A 21,773-nucleotide genomic window follows, 5' to 3' on the forward strand; every position below is an offset into this window, starting at 1 on the left:
GAAATAAGGCTGGTGTCGGTACCAATACCTGATATTGGTATTCACCAAGTTCTACACAATACCACAACTTGAATAAGCATTCCACTGCACTTTTTCCTAGTGTAAGTTCTGAAGTGAGTTTTCTGAAATACAGCATTGTTATCAAGTTTTCAACTAACATTGCATCATTTTTGTTTTGAGTCCTGCTAAATTCTTTGTGAAAACAGAAATTGTTGCAAGTGCGTGTTTGAAACTAACTTTGATGTTCTCATCTGTCGTTTAGTGCTTAAAACACGCCACATCTCGATCTGGATTCAATTGCTCTGTCCTCTTTGGATATTAAATCTATTTATCATGAATATAGGAAATAAAATGTCTTTTTTTTTTTAAAAAAAGAAAATGCAAAACATAGTACATTACCACATCCAGTACGTTACATGTAAATCAGGCAGATTTCCCTTTGTAACCACCTCATTCGCTGAAAAACACACACACATATTTTACCACGCTTCATCCAAAGCAGATGTGTTGGAATGTGAACACTCAAAGGAGCAGTCACGAAACCTCTTGACAGACACACACACGCACACACACACACGCACACTCACTTGCATGCACATCCTGGAACACAAAACACACGTACACACAGCCAGCTGCACCTGCACCGAACCATTTTTTTCTCTTTGTTTCTCTCTGTGCAGCCTCCTGCCTGTCCTCTGCCTCTCATTCCTAAATGGCTGCGTTCTCTTTCATCCCCCACAAACATTTCAGCACCACAGGGATACAAACAGTGGCCATATCGGAATAGAAGTGTATTGGTTTCACCTACCATTGCAGGTAATATTTTTTTTCGAGTTGGCTTGAGTATCTTAGGACACTGACCTGACCTATCTGTCTACCTGTCTGATTCACCCCCCCGACACACACACACACACACAGACACCATAATTCTGCTCTCAGAACCAGACCTGAGGCAGACGTGGTTAAGTGACTCAAACATGCCGCAGACAGATCAAACATATTTTTGGGGGGCTTTCTGTTTTTTAGATGTATTTTTATAGAGGAGATCTGAGCCACGGTCTCAGAGCCCTCTGAAGGTTAATTATGTCCCTGATTCAAAACACATGGAAGGAAAAATTGTGTGTGCACGCGTGTGCGTATGCGCGCGTGTTTGTGAGAAAGCGGAAGGAAATCCCACCGAGCCGAGCCTTTTATTCTACCAACCTGCAATTGGGCTAATGTGAAGCAGATGTACACACACACACACATACACACATATTCAAGTTTGAGCATGGCTGCCTAATTGAGTCCATATGAAGGAGCCCAGAATGAGGAGGATTTTGGAAAGAAAAAGAAACAAATTAAACACAAAGTCAAGAGGCAGAGGAAAATTAAAGAGCAAGCGAATTAATTCATAAAAGTTTCAAAGGTGAAAAAAGTAAAATATTAGGTGATGGATGATTAAACAGGACAGGAAGCAATCAAATACATTGAGAGGTAAAGATGAAAAACACACTCATAGATTCACACATCTGCAAAAAATACGTGTGAGTAATTGAAAACATGTGTAGACTTCTCACACACTTGCGTGCACGCGCACACACACACACACACACACCAACACACACGCTTGTTCTATTTCCCTCTTCCTCTTTCCTTGTGGAGCTTCAGCTTCCTGTGGATTGATTAGAGCCCCCTATGGGAAGATAAGTGGACTCAGCATGTGTGTGTGTGTGCGTGTGTGTGTGTGCGTGTGTGTGTGCGTGCGTGTCTGTCTGTCTGCATGCATGCATCCGTATGTTTCTAAGTGTTTGGCACCTGTGACTGAAGGGGGGGGGGGAGTTAGAAATCAGTATGGGGGCAATGGAGCTCTTGCAAAGGAGAAAGGTGTGACACAAGTGAGAGTGAGCTCAGGAGAGCTAACTACGTCATGCAGTGTAGCGGCGTGTGTATACGTGGGTTAGGAATTTAGGTTGAAATTTCACTTGATTTCAGCGAGTCTATTTCTGTTTCTGCAAACACGAACCCTGCACGGGTTCCTGCAACATTCCAAAGACATCTTATATTGCTAAATTGTCCAAAGATGTGATTGTGGCCGCCCCGTCCGTCCCAAAGTCATTCGGGATTAGGTTTCAGCTCACCTGCCACCTGAGCAGGGATAGCATTAAATAACCAAATCTATTTTACTTTCAACTGAAAATAAAAACAATACAAGTAAAATGCTTGTTAAGGATCAAAGATCTCAACTCGCTTCTTCTCGCCTTCCCCAGTCTTCTCCTCTCTTGTGAGGCAGCAGACTGTTTATCTATTATTTAGTAGTGTTCTCCAGCACCACTAACCTATTTAGCAGCTCCTCTTCCATCCCCGCCAAAAGTTATCTGGGTTCCCTGTTGAGCTAACCGAGCAAAGTACAGAAACCCCAGCCCTTGATAAGCCAAAGGTAATATATTAGCATATTGTTTGAGTTGAAACAAAGGTTAAATATAAAATCTTTATCAGGTAGAATAAAGACAATGTGGCGTGTAAAAAATGGCTCAGAGAGAGAAAGACCAAAAACTAGGCCAAAAACTCCCAAATTTAAGCAACCTCCACAGATCTCTTAAAAGTAACACAAAGAAGAAACAGAAAGCGAAAAGTAATTGTGGCGTGCGTTTATATTGCGGCCCACAGATGAATTCAAGATGGCCTTTTCTCTTCCCAACCTCCACAACATCAAAGATTCCGACAGCCAGTGACGATGCACCATTTAAAATGACCACTAATTACATATATTAGCTCCAAGAATGTGTGTGTGTGTCTTCTGCTGCCTTCTCTAGATGTACTGCGGACTTGGATAAATATGACTTATGCTGATGAATATCTTACTTGGCTTGTCTCTTAAGCCCTTCCAAGAATTTCATATGATTTAAACAGTTTGAACAATTTCAGTTTCATTGTATTCAATGAAATCGTCATTTATTTAGTTTGTCTTTCATGTCCTTCTCAAATGTATCTGAACAACCAATAAAATCATTTTATTTTACAACATCATGTTAATAAAGAAGAATTTCTGCCCTCGATACTTCCACTTTAGACCACACCTCCTCCATTCACTTTATTTCGACTCACAACAGAAGAAAGACAACCGTGGATAAATAACTTAATGTTTTGCCCAGATGATTGAATCAAAAACGTTTTTTCGAAGCATCAAGATTTATTGAATCACGCAGTTTAAGCTTTGTCAACCAAATTAACCATCCAACTATAAACTACTAAAATTTCTATTCATCCATTTTTGATAAATCTCACCCTGCTTCAGGTCAAGATGAACCCACCTAAACATTTCAACATATTATACATATACATATAAATTTGTTTTTCTGTAGTGTCTGAAAGACATCCACTCATCCATTTTGTTCGCGTGTGCGTGTGTGTTTATCTGTGTGAGATCATGGTCCTCCACATCATCTTTCTCAGGAAATTGAGAGGACTGTTCTCAACACACACACACACACATGCATACACACAAACACGCACACACACACGCATGCACACACGATTAAAAAGGTGGGGAATATGGAGGCTCATAGCGAACATAATGTGATTTTATAATGCCCCCCTGACACAGGAAATAGCCAGGGGTCTGGGAGTGTGTGTGTGTGTGTGCGTGTGCATTTTTGCGTGGGTGTTTATGTGAATGTCTGAGGAGCCAAATACCCATCAGAGAAAGGAAATAACGAATCACACTGTGGCTTTTCAGAGCACCAAAGGCTCCATTAAGCTCTCCCAAAAACATTGCAAGGTTAAAAATCTCTTCAGTCCTCTCTTGTAGACACATATTACACATGGTGTGTGTGTGTAGCTGCTTTTCCACATCTGTGTATGCACAAGTGTGTGTCTGAATGCCTTCTCCATCTGTACGAGTGAGTAACGAGGTGGTTTTGCATGTCAGCCGGCACACATGAGAACCTTGCTGACTGTGTGCACGTGTGTGCGTGTGTGTGTGTGTGTGTGTGTACATGTTTTTTTTGTGTGTTTGTGAATTCTGCTTTTCGAGCCGGAGAACAAAAACCCTTCTCCACAGGTGACGGCTATTTACAAGTCTCGTCCGTACTCATTTTATTAGGCTTCCATTTTCCTTTCAACCACCAGGACTTTTTTTGGCATAGAAATCACACGGAGTTTTTTTTTCCACTTCTGTTTCACCAATTTCCTTTGATTTAATCGCTGCCACATGCTGATGACTGCCAGCGAATGTTTGCTGGAAAATTGCTCAATACACACACGCACACAAACACACGCGCACACAAGGTGACGTCTATTATACTTCATACTCCTGCAACACTACGTGCAGGTGTTTTTTTTTCCCACTATTACTATGCTCGATACACACAGATGTGCATCGGGGCTACAGGGACTGTGTGTTTGTGACGGAGGATCAAAAGTTCAACATGTGTGACTGCTCCTTTAAAAATAGCCAAGAAGACATCTGGCCCATTTTGGAGGAATTTCTTTTCCTCCTTGAGGATCTTGACCTCATAAATACCAAAATTCAAGTCAGGAAAAGACAATTGGGCCTAAAACAGACAAGACCACACAAGAAAAGTGTATGTGAGAGAGAGAGAGAGAGAGAGAGAGAGAGAGAGAGAGAGAGAGAGAGAGAGAGAGAGAGAGAGAGAGAGAGAGAGAGAGAGAGGGAGAGAGAGAGGGAGAGAGAGCTGCAAGCAAAAGAAGAAGATTTTTCCTCGTGTCACATTCTTTGCAAGGTCAGAGGTCTACGTTAACATCTCAACATCAAATGCCAGATTTTCAGAAAAAATAAAGAGATCCTGCAATTAGAAATTCTTCTCTTATTTAGCCCTCTCATCTATCTGACAATTTGCATTAAACATAAAACCATTTGAATGACGTAAATGATTCATTCATCCATTTTCTGTACCCCTTAATTATCGTCATTACGTTTATGGATGTGTTGGAGCCTACGCCAGCTGATTTTGGGTGAGAGCTGAGATTCACCCTGGGCTGGTCGCCAGCCCATCACAGGGCACATTTAGACAAACAATGATTGTCAATCACATTCACACCAAAGAACAATTCATTGAACAGGAGGAAATACACACAAGCACTTGGAGTGCATACGAGGATTCAAACCCTCAACCTTAAACCTGTGAGGAGGATTTGCTACCCACTTGTTCACTGCGCCACTTGATGTAAATTAATATTCAGCATATTCCTTGAGGTTGCTTAGATGCGAGACGTGAGTAAAAGGTCAAACTTGTGACCCTGCGATGAATAAAACTATGCCTCCTTACTCATTTACTTCTTCTGTGTTACGGTCAAAACAGGACTCAGAAATGTGGTGCGTAGCATACAAGTAACAGCATAACATAAAAAGCTGGTTGTAGGAGACATTTGAAAAATGAACAGTTACTCTGGCCATGAATAAATATGCGAGCAATGTTTATCTTGGATTAACAACAGGTGGTACATACACAGCACAGCAAACCATGTTTACAATTTGTTGTCAACTATATAGCGTGATCACACTTTACAATTAAAATGAACATATATCCCGATAATTTTGAATAAATGCGTGTCAAAGATCCAGATGTAAATATCTGGACAGAAAAACTTAAAATACCTAACCCCTGATAAATTCCAAGAATGGGAGACAAAGGCAAACCTATAGTTGCAACTTTGATGGGGCCTCGCTACATTTCAAAACACCTAGACGCACACACACAGTCTTCTTCGCCATGATGGCAATTGGACTGAGAACCAATCACAAAGCAAGTTACGGGGCATGCAGCCAATGAGGCCGCTGCTCTCCCCAACACTGTCAGGGTGAAAAGAAAAAGCGGTAGCCTGCACATTAACTCATTTACAAGCAGACGCACAGGTTGTCAGTAACTTCTTCAATGACATAATATGAGTCTTGAAAACAGGAGTCTTATTTTCCCCTAACAAGATATTCCTTCATCATTCCTTTAAAACTTAGTATGTCCAACCACAGGTATGTCAGTTGACATCACATACAGAAATATATGCTGGAAATGTACGTAATAACTTCCCTTCATTAGAAAAATACAGGTTGACATTTCATTCAACATTCTCCCCGAGTGTAATGCTACTGATTTGACACAAGCATTATCATTCTCCAAGGGTTACAAAGGATTTTAATGTCTTCCGTGAAGGCCAGCTCCAAAGGTTTATGTGGTAGAACGTGACCGGTGTCACTGGAGCACCAGTTTGGAAGAACATTGTTGCCAAGGCAACACGCGAGCAGGCAACAAAACGCAGCTAAGATGGCGGCCGCGACGTCAATTATTGAAGAGACTGCAGAAGGAGTGTGGGGAGCAGTGAGCTGTACCCTGGGATGCTGGGTCACAGTGAACCCATTGCCATAGTGACGCAGACTGGCAAAATGTGCCCTGCTCACATTCACCATGGCAACATGGCAACCATAGAATTTGCAAAACATACCAGATGCCACATCCACTAAAATGGCTGCCATATAAAGTCCAGATTAAAAAATATCTTTGAAAACGTTTTACAATCATCTCTGAAGAAAAGAAAGGTTGATTCGGACCAAGTTTAATGAAGCTAAATTTAAAAGCAATCAATATGCATTGTTGTCATTCTTTTACCCAGCACAAGAGAATAGTGATAAACATATCAACATTTAATCCTTCATCTCCATCATTTTGGCTTGTAGGGATTTTAACCCTTGACCTGTTCATGTCGAGAGAGCCTGTGCAGCTATTAGCTCATCCGGCTGCTGGGTTACAGCAATGGATTCTTACCACGTTCATGATTCATTTCAGAAGAACCGTTGCTCACTTCAATGGTGATGACAGACAGACTAAAACTCAAGACTGCTCATGCTGGCCGGCCCTGGACTGGAGCACTCATCATATGTGCCAAAAGCAAGAAGGTATGGAATGGAGTGCACATGTGATAGATACCACATGCTGCCTAAAATATCTGTAGTTGGTGAATAAAAAACATTGGATTTGTTGTTTGAAAAAGTTTAAATTAGATTATAACAGGAAAAAAAGAACACATTGTGAAATCTGGAATGGTGCTCTTGTGTTTGTAACTCTACAAAAGTACCATTCATGATCAGCAATCAACATCTGATCTGAATTTTGGAATCTGCTTCTGCAAAGATTTATCCCAGTCCAACCATTATTAGACCGAATATCCAGCAGAAAAGACAGAAGGGAAATTGATAAACGAAAGCCAAAGGATACACTCGTTTCTCGAGAGATGCTCAAACTTTGCACTAACAGAAGCCGTTCCAAGATTTTGACACCTAAAAATCACACACACCTCAATCGTGCTCAAACATAAGAATAAATGAAAAAGTTGAATGAATTGATGAATGAATGAAAAGATAAATAAATCAGCCAGCAAGGTGCAGTGTACTTTGACTGCCACTATGACATCCTAATAGGGAACACATGGAAGCTCACTTGGTGCCAGCAAAACAATCAGGACCACGTTATTAGGCCCACACTGCAATAACAAAGGAAGCGGATCAAAGAGCTGATTAGTGCAACACTTCTTTATTTTCTTTCTCTTCATGTCTTTCTTTCAGATCAAACCTAGACACACATCTCGCAACGCCACATATTACACGTAGGAAGCACCTGTCTGACTTATATGCAAAAACGACATTGCCGGCCCATTTTATTGCGCCGCAGCACGTTACAGTTTTGTTGTTTTTGTTTAAAGTGTGACAGCTGTCCAGTGATTATCTGTGAGACCATACAGGCAGGCTCTGTAACTGCTTGCCACAGCATGACTGACCCATTAAACACACTCACTAACACAAAAACACACAGACGTATGTTTCACAAAACAATAAGGGGACCATTTTCCACGTTGACAATAAAAAGTGGGAATGTTTCATGTGTGTAGTTGTCCACACTGTAAACAACACAAAGAGACACACACAGCTACGCTTTGTTCTTGAGCCAAAATGTTAACTTACTTAAGTATGCCTTCCTGCAGCAAACTATGAGCATCGTGTCCACACACTGTTCTCACTTCAATGGCAGTGTGACACTGCTGTACATTAAAAACAGCCTTTGTGTGTGTTTTTTTTTTTTAAATAATTGTCATATTGAATATATTATTCAAGTATCAAAATTATTAACATACTCGAGAGAAAAAAAAATGTCAGGCGGCACATTTTAACTACTAGCCCATTCATACAAAAAGAGAGAACGGCAAAAAATAAACTCTAAGGGGGAATGACTAGATGTCCTATATTGATGAAGATTATCAATTCAAATCATTCATAATATTGCACCAATCAAAAAACTAATCCAAGCTTTTTGACTTTGAGTGCACAAGTAATATGCCTTTCAATAAAAAGGAAAGGCCAAATAAGCAGTGCAAGATTGATAGGTGATGCCAATCACGTACAGCAGGGGTGTCAAACTCTTTTTTTTCGCGGGCCGCATTGTAGCTTCTTTCGGAGGGCCATTAGAACTCTCAACCCAAATAAATGTATGAGCACATATTATATCCAGTAAAAGCTACAAAAACTGACAAATAACTCGTTTTCAAATCAGACGAGTAAAAACTGGTCAAACATTAAAAAATATATATATATTATTAAAAGTGAAGGCAGTTTGTAATTCTAGTAATGAATGCATAAATTTGATGCACAATCAGTCTTCGCGGGCCACATAAAATGATGTGGCGGGTCGTATCTGGGCCCCGGGCCTTGAGTTTGACACCTGTGACGTACAGGAATGCAAGTAGATACGTAGCCGAAAATTGACCAAAAATTGGCGGGAGGTGTAAAAAAATTCTCATTAACAGTGAATGTATCTGATCACTGCATGTGGTTTAAAAAAATCTGTATGCAGACACTTGGAGCCACCATTGAGCAGGTTAATGCAGGTGTGATGAGATCCACAATGGCAGGCACAGGGCTTGTTCCATGCCGTTAAAAGTCCTTTGTACCTTGATGGTCTGTGCGCATCTCCGGTCAACCAACCGGATAAATGAACGACCATCATCATCATCTGCTTCTGCCGTTGCCTGTCTGCATCTCCCAGATGACCTTGATTTTCAGAGCGAGTTGGCGGGCGCTCAGTCAGTCACTGGGTATCAAACCTGTCACTCCCAGAAAGAGATTCTGTTCTCGTTGGACAATTAAAGGTGGAAATTCCTAGCCATGTGAGGAATGCTGCTCTATTCGGACTGTCATTCCTTCCGTTTAGCCTTGTGCGTCGTTGTGCTTTAAAATAAGTGCAGGTCGTCTTGTCTGCATGGGTGTGACTGTGTGTACATGCCACGCATCATTTGGCAGTAGTGACCTTACACATTAAAGTCAAACAATTGTAAAGACAGTGAGCGAGAGAAATGACCAGAGAGAATAGGCTGAAAAGCGCAAGTTACACAACCTACACACAGCAGACTGTGCACAGTGGTACAGAAATCCATTTTGTTTGTCAGGCAATTATATAAATTCCATTGCAATTGAAAGGAAAACAAGCATAATAATAATAAGGATAATGCTAATAATAATTAGCTACATTACTTTACCCGTTTTTAAGCAAATTACAAAATACAAAGTCTCGTTATCTCCGACATCACGAGCCATTCTGACATTGGCATTTGACAATTACTTGTTACTAATGATATTCTAACGACCCTTTTCTCAACATTACTAATAATGACAGAACAAAATCACGAGGGAGGGAAGTAATGTCTCATTCATCTATGAATAAATATTGCATAATCACCTGATCTGTTTGCTAAATTTATCAACTAGAACAAAAAATCAGAGAATTATATATATATATAATATTATATGTAATTATATAGATATATAGATATATAGATATATAGATATATACTATACGCACGCACGCACACACACACACACATACTGTCTCTATCAGCACCATCACTGTCAGATAATCTAATGCAGGAAGGATTACTGTCTAATGTAGTGTATACACACACACACACACACACACGCACACACACACGCACACACACAAGTCTTAAAAGTAATCTTCTTTCTTTCTGGTAGCAACGCAAGGTCAAAGCTCAGCACTGTTGCCCGATTTTTCAATTTCTAACTTGCACATTAACATTTTGAAAATTAGCTGAATATTTAGAGTGGTACACCCTGAACAAGAGAGACAGATGGAGTCAGAGGTCCGCAAACATATACTCATACACCCGCACGTACAAATGTTGCTATTTATAAAGTCTGCATAACATGCTGTGCTCTAATTCCAGCGTACCACGCACACAGGATGTCCGCAAACGCTATGTACACGATGACGAGCACATGCACACACAAATACTCATTAATGTGAATAATTAAAACCTACGAATAGGATAAGCGGTTGTCAAAAAATGAACGGATTGATAGAATTATCAACGTATGCTTGAAGGCCCATACGCAAAGAATTTCAAAGGCCTGCTTTTCTTTGACTCTTTCTTAAATTTGTCAAATATTATTATACTTGTTTGTTAATTGATGTCTGTGATTCAATTAATCCATTTATTGAATAAAAAGTAATTACATGGGAGTAGTTTGGGCTTGACCTCTGACCTTTTTCAGAACAAGCACATTGAGCTAAAAGACTAATGGTTCAAATATTTTCAGGTAAAAAAATAAATAAAAAATACCGAGTAAATAAAAGAACTATTTTCAATTTGATTATCAAGGGGAGACAGCCAAAAAGCAACGGATGCAGTAAACTTCAGGCGTGCGGCATTGACAGGGAAAGTGTTAAAATTGTCTTTTTGCTGGAGCAGCACAGCGACAGCGGACTGTAGAATTTTGGCAGGCTGTTTCGGGACCCTCCTAATTAAAACTTACTGAATATTCAAATGTGGTGTTAGCATAACAATAGCCGGCTGGCCAGCCTGGCTTTAAATGAGGCCTTTTGTTTTATCCCAGCTTTCTGTTGCCTCATTAAGCTGCTGGAGCTTAAGTTAGCGAGCTGACAGCCGCTAACCGAAGCGCAGGCCTCGGCCCTCACCCTCCTCTTCTCCTCCTGGCCTCTCCTCCCCCACGCACACTCCCAAGCCAAAGCCCCAGTTCCAGCTCTTCAGTGTTTGGTCTCTGCGGGCCCGGCTTCGCGGCTGCTGCAGCACTGTCTTCTGCTCTCAAACCCCCGACAACTTTGCCCCCCCCCCCCCCCCTCCTCCTCCGCTGCAGACTACAGACTCGCCTCCACACAGCCACACTGTACCCAAAACCCAAACTCGGCCTTGCGAAAACCTCCAAATACAAGACACAAGACAAACAACATTTGGTTATCACAGTGTTTCTCTCTCTGATTTGTGTGTTTCTCTTTTTGCCAACAGACATGGAGTGTAAACAAGCTGCGATACAGACACTGAGAGTGAGACAGGAAAAGGGAGGGGGGGGGGGGGGGGTTATAGAAAGGAGCTTGGCACCGGATCAAGACCGTCGGCACAATGTGCCATCCAACAGCCAGCCACCAAACAAAGCGGTGCCACACCGAGCCCTGTGGCAGCACTGAGCTGGAGAGCTCTGAATCCGAGAGAGGCCGGTGAGATAAAAAAAGGAGGCTGGGCGCTGAAAGGAATAAAGAGGGTATAAAAAAAGTAGGAGAATTCAGGAACCTGCGACTATAAGAAATGACGTTCCGATGGCTTGATGGAGGCCGAAGACCTGCCAGGGATCAAGCATATAGGCCGAGTGTTGGTGAGTATTTATACAAGCAGAGGCTTTGTGGAATCCCTTCTGAATTTACTTATGCTGGTCAATGAAAAACTGTATTTTTTTTTATTTTGAATACACAGTAAAATAACAAGCCTGAAACAAATAAAATTGTTACTCCATGGAAAATGTACTAATAAAGAGAAACATTAATTAGCATAAAATATTTTAATTGTCTCCTATATACTTATTTGTTTTATGGTGGTCACAATGTTTTTAATTATTTCTTTATTTTGGGCATTTGACAGGATGATCTCAGTTCACAATACAATGCAAATTTAAACAATTATTTTTTTATGAATGATTTTGAACATTTTACTCGAAACAATCTCCTTCCGTTTGACATGAAACACGACAATACGAAAGTGACATAAAATGCAGACAGACCTGAGGAGAACTAACACTTCCCTGACAGGTGAATCTGTAGGAAATTGCAAGCTTCCATCTTAATTTACACCTTGCTTCTTTGCATTCGTGGCTGTTCCATTCAAGGAAACCTGTGAAATTCATCTAGTTTCCTTTCAATTTGTGCCATGTTTCTCACATCTGCCCCCTCCCCACTGCTCGAAATCAACCCCATCCACTTTCTGTTTTACGGGTGAGGGTCAAGGGTGAACTCTGACAGGTTCACTAGAGTTTGAACACCTCATAACCTTTTTAGGGGCTTTATTATAAAAAAATAAAAAAATACAGATAAGTACAAATTAAAGCAGTGGGAAAAAAACCAATTTTGGTTAACTATGCAGTATGTCTTCTTATAAAAACGTTTCAAGGACAATAATAAAATACAGTACACATTACAGACATATTGTGGCATCATTCTAACGTCACAATTATTTTTAAATAGTGCACTTTTTAAGGCAATGCGAAAATATACAAAATAAAATAAAATAAACTAATGCATTTAAAGCCCTGATTTAATTTATTTTAATTCATTTCATCTTTGCCGATTTTAGGAAAAGTAAGTCAAAATACGCGATATGTTTTACACGCATGTCAGTTCACTCGAAAGCAACAAACGCAATACCTTCTTTGACTAATAAGGCTCTTATCTATTTTCACGTGGACATCCATTTGGATAATTTGAAATAAGTGATTGAGCGAACGAGAGAGACGGAAAATAAATCTGCGCGGTGGATTATTTCGATTGAGACTTGAAAGCTTGATGGCAAAACTGCTAAATGATCAGGAGAGACGATCGCACGCAAGCGCGTATTTTGTGTCCTGCTATACCTTCTCAGTCATACACGTGTGCGCGCACGTACACGCGTGCGCGCACGCTTGCATGTTGAGCGTGTTTCAAGGCAAGGAGCGACTGTCGCACCTTGACGCGCTCGAAGTTGGAGCGTGAACTCAGCACACTTCCCAATCACACCTCATTGCTCATTCTTTCTTCCTCCTTAGATGCGCACAGAGAAATAAAAATAAGACAGAAGAGCGCTTACCGCTTTGCCATTGTAGTAGTACATCAGTGAACTGCCTGTCATCCCCGGGATGGTGTACGCACAATACATCGTTCCTGTCCTCCGCAGAAACCCGACAAGATCGACTTCTCCCCTTCTCTTTTTTGTTGTTGCTTGCTTTCTTTCTCTACAGATTTTTTTAGTCGTCTTTAATCGTCTGCTGTCCTCACGCCGTCTCCACCCGAGGCTGTTTTTTTCTTGTGGCGCGCGCTAACTTTTCCTCGCTCTGTTGTTATGATGTCAAACTCTTTTCCGCTCCGCTGGCGTGTCTGTGCCTGCGCGCTTTTTTTTCGGCCGACAATTCCTTCAGTTGCATTTTCCCATATGGCCGAGCCGAGGCGCGTGGAATATGCAAAGTGGGCAGGGAGAGAGAGCGCGGAGTGCCCCTCCTCTCTGCCCCCCCCCCTCCCCACTCCTCGCTGCTTCCACCCTCCTCCTCGTCCGTCGCGCGCGCACAAGGAACGAGCGTGTGGAACGTGCACGCCAATACTCGCGGCAACGCGCGCAGTTGCCTCCACTCTTTCAACTTTCCACAGCGAAATCTGGAAACCTCCTTCTCGCCCCCCCCCCCTCGCCTTTGAAGTGGGCTCACTTTTTCCACTCTCCCCGTCTTTATTTACCTCGCTGCTCCGCGCCTCCACTGCCCCTTTCTCTCCTCTCTTGCTTCCTTCTTTCCTTCCACACCCCTTTCTCTTCCATCTATTTCTTCGCATATTTTTTTTACTCTTATCCATCCACTTTACCCCCTCATGTTTTACTCTGTCGTTCTTTCTTCCAGGTTTTTCTCATTTTCTTCCAATCCTCCCTTCTCACCCCCAAATAATCTTCCCTGAACTTCTTTACCTATTTTTTCTTTTTTGTTATAATTCATTTTATCTCACTAATGTCACAACTTTTCACAACCTTTGCTGTTTCCTCCTCAATTCCATCTCCATTACGTTTTCAAATTGTTTTCAAATACATTCAAAGTCAATTGGCATTTTTTTTTTACCATTTGGATGCTAATCTGAATCCCTGTAAATGGAAAATATTCCATTGCCATTTCTAATATTTCACAAGAATATTTGGAATTATATGTCATCAAAATAGCACCAACAAATCATATAAGAGAGGTTTTTCCCACTTTTGTTTTCACCTTTTCTTCATCTACTTGAGCTACTGCCAATGCCAGGGCATTCATTATTTACAATCCCTTATTGTCGACAGAAAGTGTAATTTTTCTTCATGTGATTGATCAAGTGAGAGCAGCATGATGGCACAAAGAAAAGAATAGCTTCAAACATGACAACATGCTATTTATACAACTGACATGGACAGTAGCGAAAAAATACACCACAATCTCCAAAGTTAATTGGGATATTCAAATTTATACCAGCCTTTTTCCGCATTATGTCTTGACACAGTTAACTTGTTTTTAAATGTATTACTTTTAAGAATCGTAAAATAAAATAAACTGTCTACCTTTAAGGATTTTGGGATGGAGAAAGTTTGATACTGGGATGCATTAATATTTCTGGTCATATTTAATATTTTATCACACCTAGAATATTATGAAGGTGCTCTGTTTGACGCTGGGTAGAAAACTAACATTAATTGTGATTGAAGCCAATGAAGATTATTTTTGCTTATTGATTTACTTATCTAAATCTTGTTTATTAGATGAGCCAGTTCTAGCAAGGATAGGTGGGATGTGATTAATAGGAAAAAGGTGCAGTTATTGACTTTTGAAGAATTACTCACAAAACATATTCAAATTAATTCACTGTGAGAAAGAAAGAAATACTCAAAACCAGATTCAATAGTGCCATTGGGGATGAGAAATACCATCTGTTTTTGTTTTATTTATTGAATGATTGTATTCCGATGTTTTTGTTTTTTTGGCACAATGATGAGACATAGAGAATATTTTGCATGACCTTTTATTCTACTTTAACAACTACGACAAACATTGCGCTTAAAGGAATATTTACTACGTGCTTAAGTTTAATTTCCATTGGTTAGATGTTTCTGTGATAATTAAAGGGAGACTTTATTCTAAGATTCCAATGTAATTATGATTAACATTCATGGTTATTTATGGATACTAGAAGCAAATAACACCAAATTTACTACAACAAAAGTTTCCTACAATTATAAAGGATTATTATCTTTTCACCTCCACAAAATGGTGGAATCTGGTCATGTATTTAACAATTAAATAAGTAATCTCTCGCATCACGACCCAGCAAACATCTTTCACACTCATTAGAATTCAGGATGAGCACAAGATCTATTGTTGTATATTTCATGGTTGATAACAGTTACACTTGTATGCAAGTTAGGAATGTACAGAGAATAAGTGTTTTATGATGATTGAAACCTGTTATCGTGAAGAATGAGACATTCATTCATTCATTCATTCATTCATTCATTCATTCATTCATTCATTCATTCATTCATTCATTGAATTAAAGATAACACTCACAAAACATAGGGCGCCTCAGCGGGCCATTAGCATTGTTACATCTTTCGAAGTACTACAAGTCACAATGAAACGAACAAACAAAAAAACAGATCAGTTGCTAATGCCATTTGTACACACCTCATTTTCTCACCCTATTTTAGTTTTGGAAAATCAGAATACTTGTTTTTTTTTATCAACATCAAATTAATGGGCAATAAAAATGTTCTTCTTAGCCATACATTACTATTTACAACAAAAAGTCTCCTCAATTCTAAACTGGTGCAATTAACCACAGTTATGTGCACTCTCTTCCTACTATACATATCATTAGTTTTTTCATGTCCAATCATTTCCCGTTTCTCTCCAAATGCCTCAGAGAAGCTGATAATATGCATCAGATGCACTGATTTCACCTTGAGCTTCAGGGACTTGCTCAAATAAGAAAAGATGGGGTAAATTATAGCAGCAGATGCTTATTACTCTCTACCTATGCTATTATCCTACCTAAACATGCACCAAGTTGTCAAATCGATGTATCCTACCGAGCCTCTAGACATGGCTTACTTCAAACATTTTAATAGAAATTTTCCCAAAGGAGGTCCACATAATCCAAATATCAGTCACCTCCCAAGTCAAAATGAGGTATAGGAGCCACATTAGAGAGACCAAAGATAAAACCAAGAAAAGAAACAAAACGGATGGAATTAACAATTGGAGACAAACAGAAGACAGATGTACTTTCAGTCCTCACAACAGACAAGGCAGTGTATTAGTCTCCGTAAATTTCATTTGAATATTATCATCACTCATCCTATTACAACAAATAGTAGACTCCAAAACTAGCTAGCAAACCTCCCAAACCCCTCTTGCTCTCCTTCTCTGTCACTCACGGTCTCTATCGCTCCCCTCTCTTCCTTTGGCTTTAATTTGATTAAAAAGCGAGCTGCAGGAAGGGGAGGGAGGGCTGATGCACATCTAATAAGTGGACCATCTGTCTGCAGCACTGGCAGCCTCCCAGCATTGTACCCAACCAGACTGAATGGGAAATGAAGAGAGAGATGGAGGAAAGGAGGAATGAAGATCAAGGGGGAAAGTGTATAGAACCCAAATGAAAAAGTGAACCGGTTGAGGAAAAATAAAAAGAGGCATATTTTCAATTTGGTTTAATTGCTGCGTGGCAAACAAACCTGCGCGAGCGATGGCCACGGAAACAAACAAAAAGGGGAAAGGGACAAAAATGGGAGCAGGGAGAGGAGCAGTAAAAGAGGAGGAGTGAGAGTGAGAGATTGAAATGAAAACAGCAGATGAAGGGGGTAAGCTATATAGAAGTTTAATTAGAGAAGAAGTGATAATGAAAAAAAAATACTGCAGATGTTAAGAGATGTCGAGATTGCATTCCTACTGTATTGTCCCGCCCATCCCTTCCCTATCCCTCCTGTCGTTGTGAGCTTCCTGAACATGCACCTGTATTTGCTCTTCTGCTCGCCCCTCATCTGCTTCCCGAGCTTCCTCTCATAGTCCGTCCTCTTCTTCTCCCTTCCTATTCTAGCATCCTCCACTTTTGCTCACTCTTCCTCTGCTGTCTCTTCCTCCTCACAGACCAAGGCAAAAACACTGAGCCGCCTTGGCCTTGTTTATAGTGAGCTGACAGTTACTACCAAATGATCACAGCCAATTATACTTTATCAAATATGCATTCACAGCTATAATACTGTCTTGCAGCAGGCACGTCCACACATAGACCCCTATAGTGCTCAAGCACCAGCTCTTCTATACTGGATAAGAAAAGTATTCCTTTGCCTACCCCCCTCCATTTATCAAAACTCAAAATAATTAAATAAATAACAAAAATCCTCTCTGTCGCCAATTCTCCTCGAAATCGTTCTGCTATCAAATGGTAATTTATTTGAGTTCTTGTGATCCACAGTGCACACAAACACACCCTATTTGAACAGGGGTGTGTAGACTTTTTATATCCACTGTGCCATCACTTTATCTTCTTTGTAAAAAGGTTTCTCAATTGTGTTGATTGGGTTAACAGAAATTAAATCTTCCACTATATCTCTAATTGTGTGAATAATTTTGGCAATGGTTGCCAATTTTTGGGTTGATGCTTGAGCACCTGCCCCCTAATATGGCGGTGTACATGCTTGGTTTGCAGGATATTTTAAATGTGGTTTATTGTAATTCTGTTTCAATTTGTTTGACATCCCTGTCCTTTCTTTGCTGTAAAAGCCTATGCACCAATTTTCCCAGGACACAACATCGTGAGTACAGTATTGTCTTTATTCTTAATTGGACTATGACAAGTAGCCCCTCAAATATGTGAGCACCTATCAGGATCCCCCCACACGTGTGTCACACATTACTGGATCTGTAATAAAATCTGAAAATGTCTTAACTTTGCCTTTCTTGCATGTATATAACTTGGCAGAGTTAACAGGCTCACTTTAGCTGTCAGGTTGTCACAAGAAATCCAATACAGTATGTTAATGAGGTTCTCCCTCAAGCTATATGTTGGTTAATTAAAGGCACAAAAAACTAATGAGTGATTGTTAAGTAATTAATGAAGTTTTTCTTGTAGGAAGATTGTGTGCATAATACAAGTAAGTAATCGTCTCTATTTTTCAGTAGTGCTTGCATGTCAACAGATGACATCAATTGGTAACGGAAGAATGTCTGACATGGCAAGTCAAATGAATTTATGTACAGTGCAAGATGGAGAGTGAACAAGAAGATTGTGTTTTGCTTTTTCTCGCTCCACTGTAATCAGGCTTAAAAATCACGTATGGCCTCAGCTAATTTTGCTGGAAATATAAACTGAACAGAGTGGAAGAGAGTACACAAAGTGTTTGGAGAGGGCGGGTACGTGTGTCTGTGAAGTGAGTCTTTGAGAGTCTCAATAAAGTGTTTGTGTGCGCGTGTGGCATCCATCGGAAAACTCAGTAAGCGCAGAGCCGAGCTAGAACGAAGCAAACGCACGCTGCTGCACGCTAATTATGTATGCATGATTTAATCTGCAACTCAATAATATGCAAATATATTCATATGTTAGTTTCTTAATTAAAAATGCAAAGCAGCCCTTATGGTGATTTTGCTGTGATTTTCCTTTCAGCCTAACAAACGGAACATTTTGAGAAATTCTGCAAACTGGAGAGGAAATGCTACGATGGGGGTTGACAACAAAAAATGGAACGCAACTTCCTCAGGCAACTTGTTGAATGAAAAGAAATGTGCTATAATACGCATGCGTCTATGTTAAGTAGAGAGCATGCATGACATGCATGATTCTTTTTTTTCCTGGCTTCTGACAACTTGTAATTCAAAATGAAATGCACACTTAATGCATAGTATGGCGCTAGCATGCAAAGTATTTTTTTCCATCAGGATAGACTTTTTGTAAATTGTCAATAAACCTTTTATGTACCGTATTTTCCGGACTATAAGGCGCACCGGCATAGAGTCTTTACTGCCATGTTGGACACGGTTTGTGCCATAGCTTCATATCTATATTTACATCGACGCAATACACAACAAATTTGCAAAAGAATTCAGTAAGTTAAATAAATTCCCACCCACTACTCCACCAACAACTTCAAGAAGCGACAATTTTAGTGTCATGTATTAGAAGCTAATGCTATTAAAATTCTAATCTAAGACCGTAACTCACGCACGCGCACACACACTCAAAGTGACCGCCTAGAGAGTGTTTCAATTGAACTGCCACTGTTGGACTCATCATTTCTTCACAAAAATATATTTGTCAATTATTCTCGCAGTGTGGCAGATGACATTGCCAAACAATACCCCCCCCCCCCCCCCCCCCAGCCCTAATTCCAAGGCGACAACTCAAATTAATATTACTAAAGATTTTACTTGGTTATTCAATTTCACAATTTATGAGTAGGCAGGCACTCCAGAGAACCAAATATTTGTATACAATACAAGCAGATTTTCCATCGTATGTGTCCTTTAAAATGGTGAAACCTCGGAGGACTAACAATCTGTTCAGAGAAGTGGATTGACCTCTGATTTTTGATAAAGGAAATAATAAAAACTGAAATAATCTATTCCAGGGTCACAGTGTCTCCATCATAAAAGTTTGATTAACTGTACGGCTATTCAAGTAATACTCTGACATTTGTGTATAAAATTAAGACCATCAATGTCAAAGTTGTAATATTCCCGTGATTTATTTTACAGATGTGGCACACATCCCATTTAAAAATGTTCTGGAGTTACCCACTATTACACGTAAAAACATCTGTCTTGTAATTTTCTATACCCATTATCCTCATTAAGTTTGCTGGTCAGCTGGACTGGACTTCATTTAAATCATGCACATTTTTGGAATGTTGATTTACGTCCATATTTTTTAAATTCCAACTTGATAGGTTCCTCTATATTTATATGCAATAATGTTAGTAGGGGTGTCATGGGTTGGTCTGCCAATATTATAGAAACTAAAGATAGGGATCTGCTATGGCACTGGCCGATATGGCATTCTCTTATTAACGTGTACCGTCAGAATTATTTAGTGTGCAATTTTAAGATAAAAGTGGCTCATTGTTGATGTAATGTCCAATTTAGTCCAAGTAAGTAAGTAAGTAAGTGAAAGAAAGAAAGAAAGAAAGAAAGAAAGAAAGAAAGAAAGAAAGAAAGAAAGAAAGAAAGAAAGAAAGAAAGAAAGAAAGAAAGAAAGAAAGAAAAAAACACACTGCACAGTGTTTTTTTCCTCGGCTCACAAATTCTCGAAAACAGCTTTTGACAGCTTGTCATGTTAAGATCACAGAGCAATTAGCTGTCAGCAGGCAACACTCTCCGAACACTTGCTGGTCTTGTGCGCCGGCAAGGTAACTCACAGAGAACTGATAATCAAGATAATCAACTGAAAGGGGGAGGAAAAAAAATACTTTGACGTTTAACGTAAAGATGACACTGCTGCTGATATGCTAACAAAAATAACGTTGTTTAACAATACTAATAATCTCTGATTCACACTTCAGTCACTTCTGAACATCCCAGAAAATAATACGATTACAGATGCATAGTCAACAAATTTTATAGCTGTCATCACACATGTATTCATATGAACGTCAATTATTAAAATAAATATAGTTATCGAGTTAATAAAAACTAACGAATGTTAATACTATAATACTACAATCAGTGTAAGAACAGAAGCTTCAAGGCAATGCCCAGTTAGAATATGCATACATGAGGCATCATTTTGACAAAACATGCCTCGACTTTTTTTTCAGTTTATCGTGGTTGATTTCAGAAGATTACCACACACTACTGTTTGACGTACAAAGCAACATGTTATGGCGCCGAGGAAGGTCAGACAGCCTCAGGCAGTGGGCTACTGGTCATGTTTTGTAATCCATCCTTGGCATACGCACTTAACCTTTACAAGACAAATACATCAATAATCCAATGTCTGCTACATAGATAGGACCGCACTAATGGGAAACAGCAAATAGAACACAAAGCTCCTACAAGCAAAAGATTTGGATTAAACCAAGAGGGGGCGGGGGGGGGTCAAGACAAGAAAAGTACCTTGATGAACAGTAGTAGGTAGTAATGCTGTCATTATAGAGCTCACATACTCTTTGCAATTTGCAATTGTTTTTTTTTTTTAGCCAGACTGGTAGCTACACCATATCTCTGCCCCGAGTCGCCAAACTCAATTTTGGCCATGCAGTCTAGGGGACAAGGTGACCGGAGCCTCATGAGAGAGGACCGCCCACTCAGACTCACATACATGTTATTGAGCTCCATGTAATTAATTGGTAACTTGACTCTCGCTCACAGTCAGCAGGGATAGGCACGAAATCAACTGTGATCTGTACATGAAAAACATTAACATTTTGGGTTTCTGTGCATATTTTATTATTTGACCATTTTTCAAACATGTTGGCAGACAGGTCAAACTGTATCCTTTCTTACTTGGCAGTTTCATACACTAAACAATAATAATTGGCACATAAAAATGTTATGATTTTTTAAATGTTTTATTAAAAGTATTTGATTAGTGGGGATTGGCGCAACTCTGTAATGCCTAGAACTGCCTGAGAGGGGCAGGGTGGCTCACCAAACAACAATCTGTCCTGCACCGCCCCGCCGACCCCCAACCCTCCACCATCCCTCATCCACCCGTGGACCACTGGGGACCCCTGGC

At 40.0% G+C, this 21,773-nt stretch overlaps 1 protein-coding gene across 7 annotated transcripts in view; it reads right to left on the bottom strand.

Annotated features, from left to right (window-relative positions):
- Positions 1–21,773, bottom strand: part of LOC133163222 (transcription factor 4-like) — a 117,686-nt gene that overhangs the window by 29,169 nt on the left and 66,744 nt on the right. The window contains exon 1 of one of the 7 annotated variants that reach the window (XM_061292890.1): positions 13,132–13,539. The exons of 5 other annotated variants lie outside the window; for them this stretch is intronic. In XM_061292890.1, coding sequence (XP_061148874.1) covers positions 13,132–13,200 — 69 coding nt within the window. In that variant the 5' untranslated portion in view covers positions 13,201–13,539. Of the gene's footprint in view, positions 1–13,131; positions 13,540–21,773 lie in introns of those variants that run through there. One more of the 7 variants, XM_061292891.1, reaches the window with a different exon arrangement.

The sequence above is a fragment of the Syngnathus typhle genome, linkage group LG12 (genome assembly GCF_033458585.1).
Source record: "Syngnathus typhle isolate RoL2023-S1 ecotype Sweden linkage group LG12, RoL_Styp_1.0, whole genome shotgun sequence".
Classification (NCBI taxonomy): Eukaryota; Metazoa; Chordata; class Actinopteri; order Syngnathiformes; family Syngnathidae; genus Syngnathus; species Syngnathus typhle.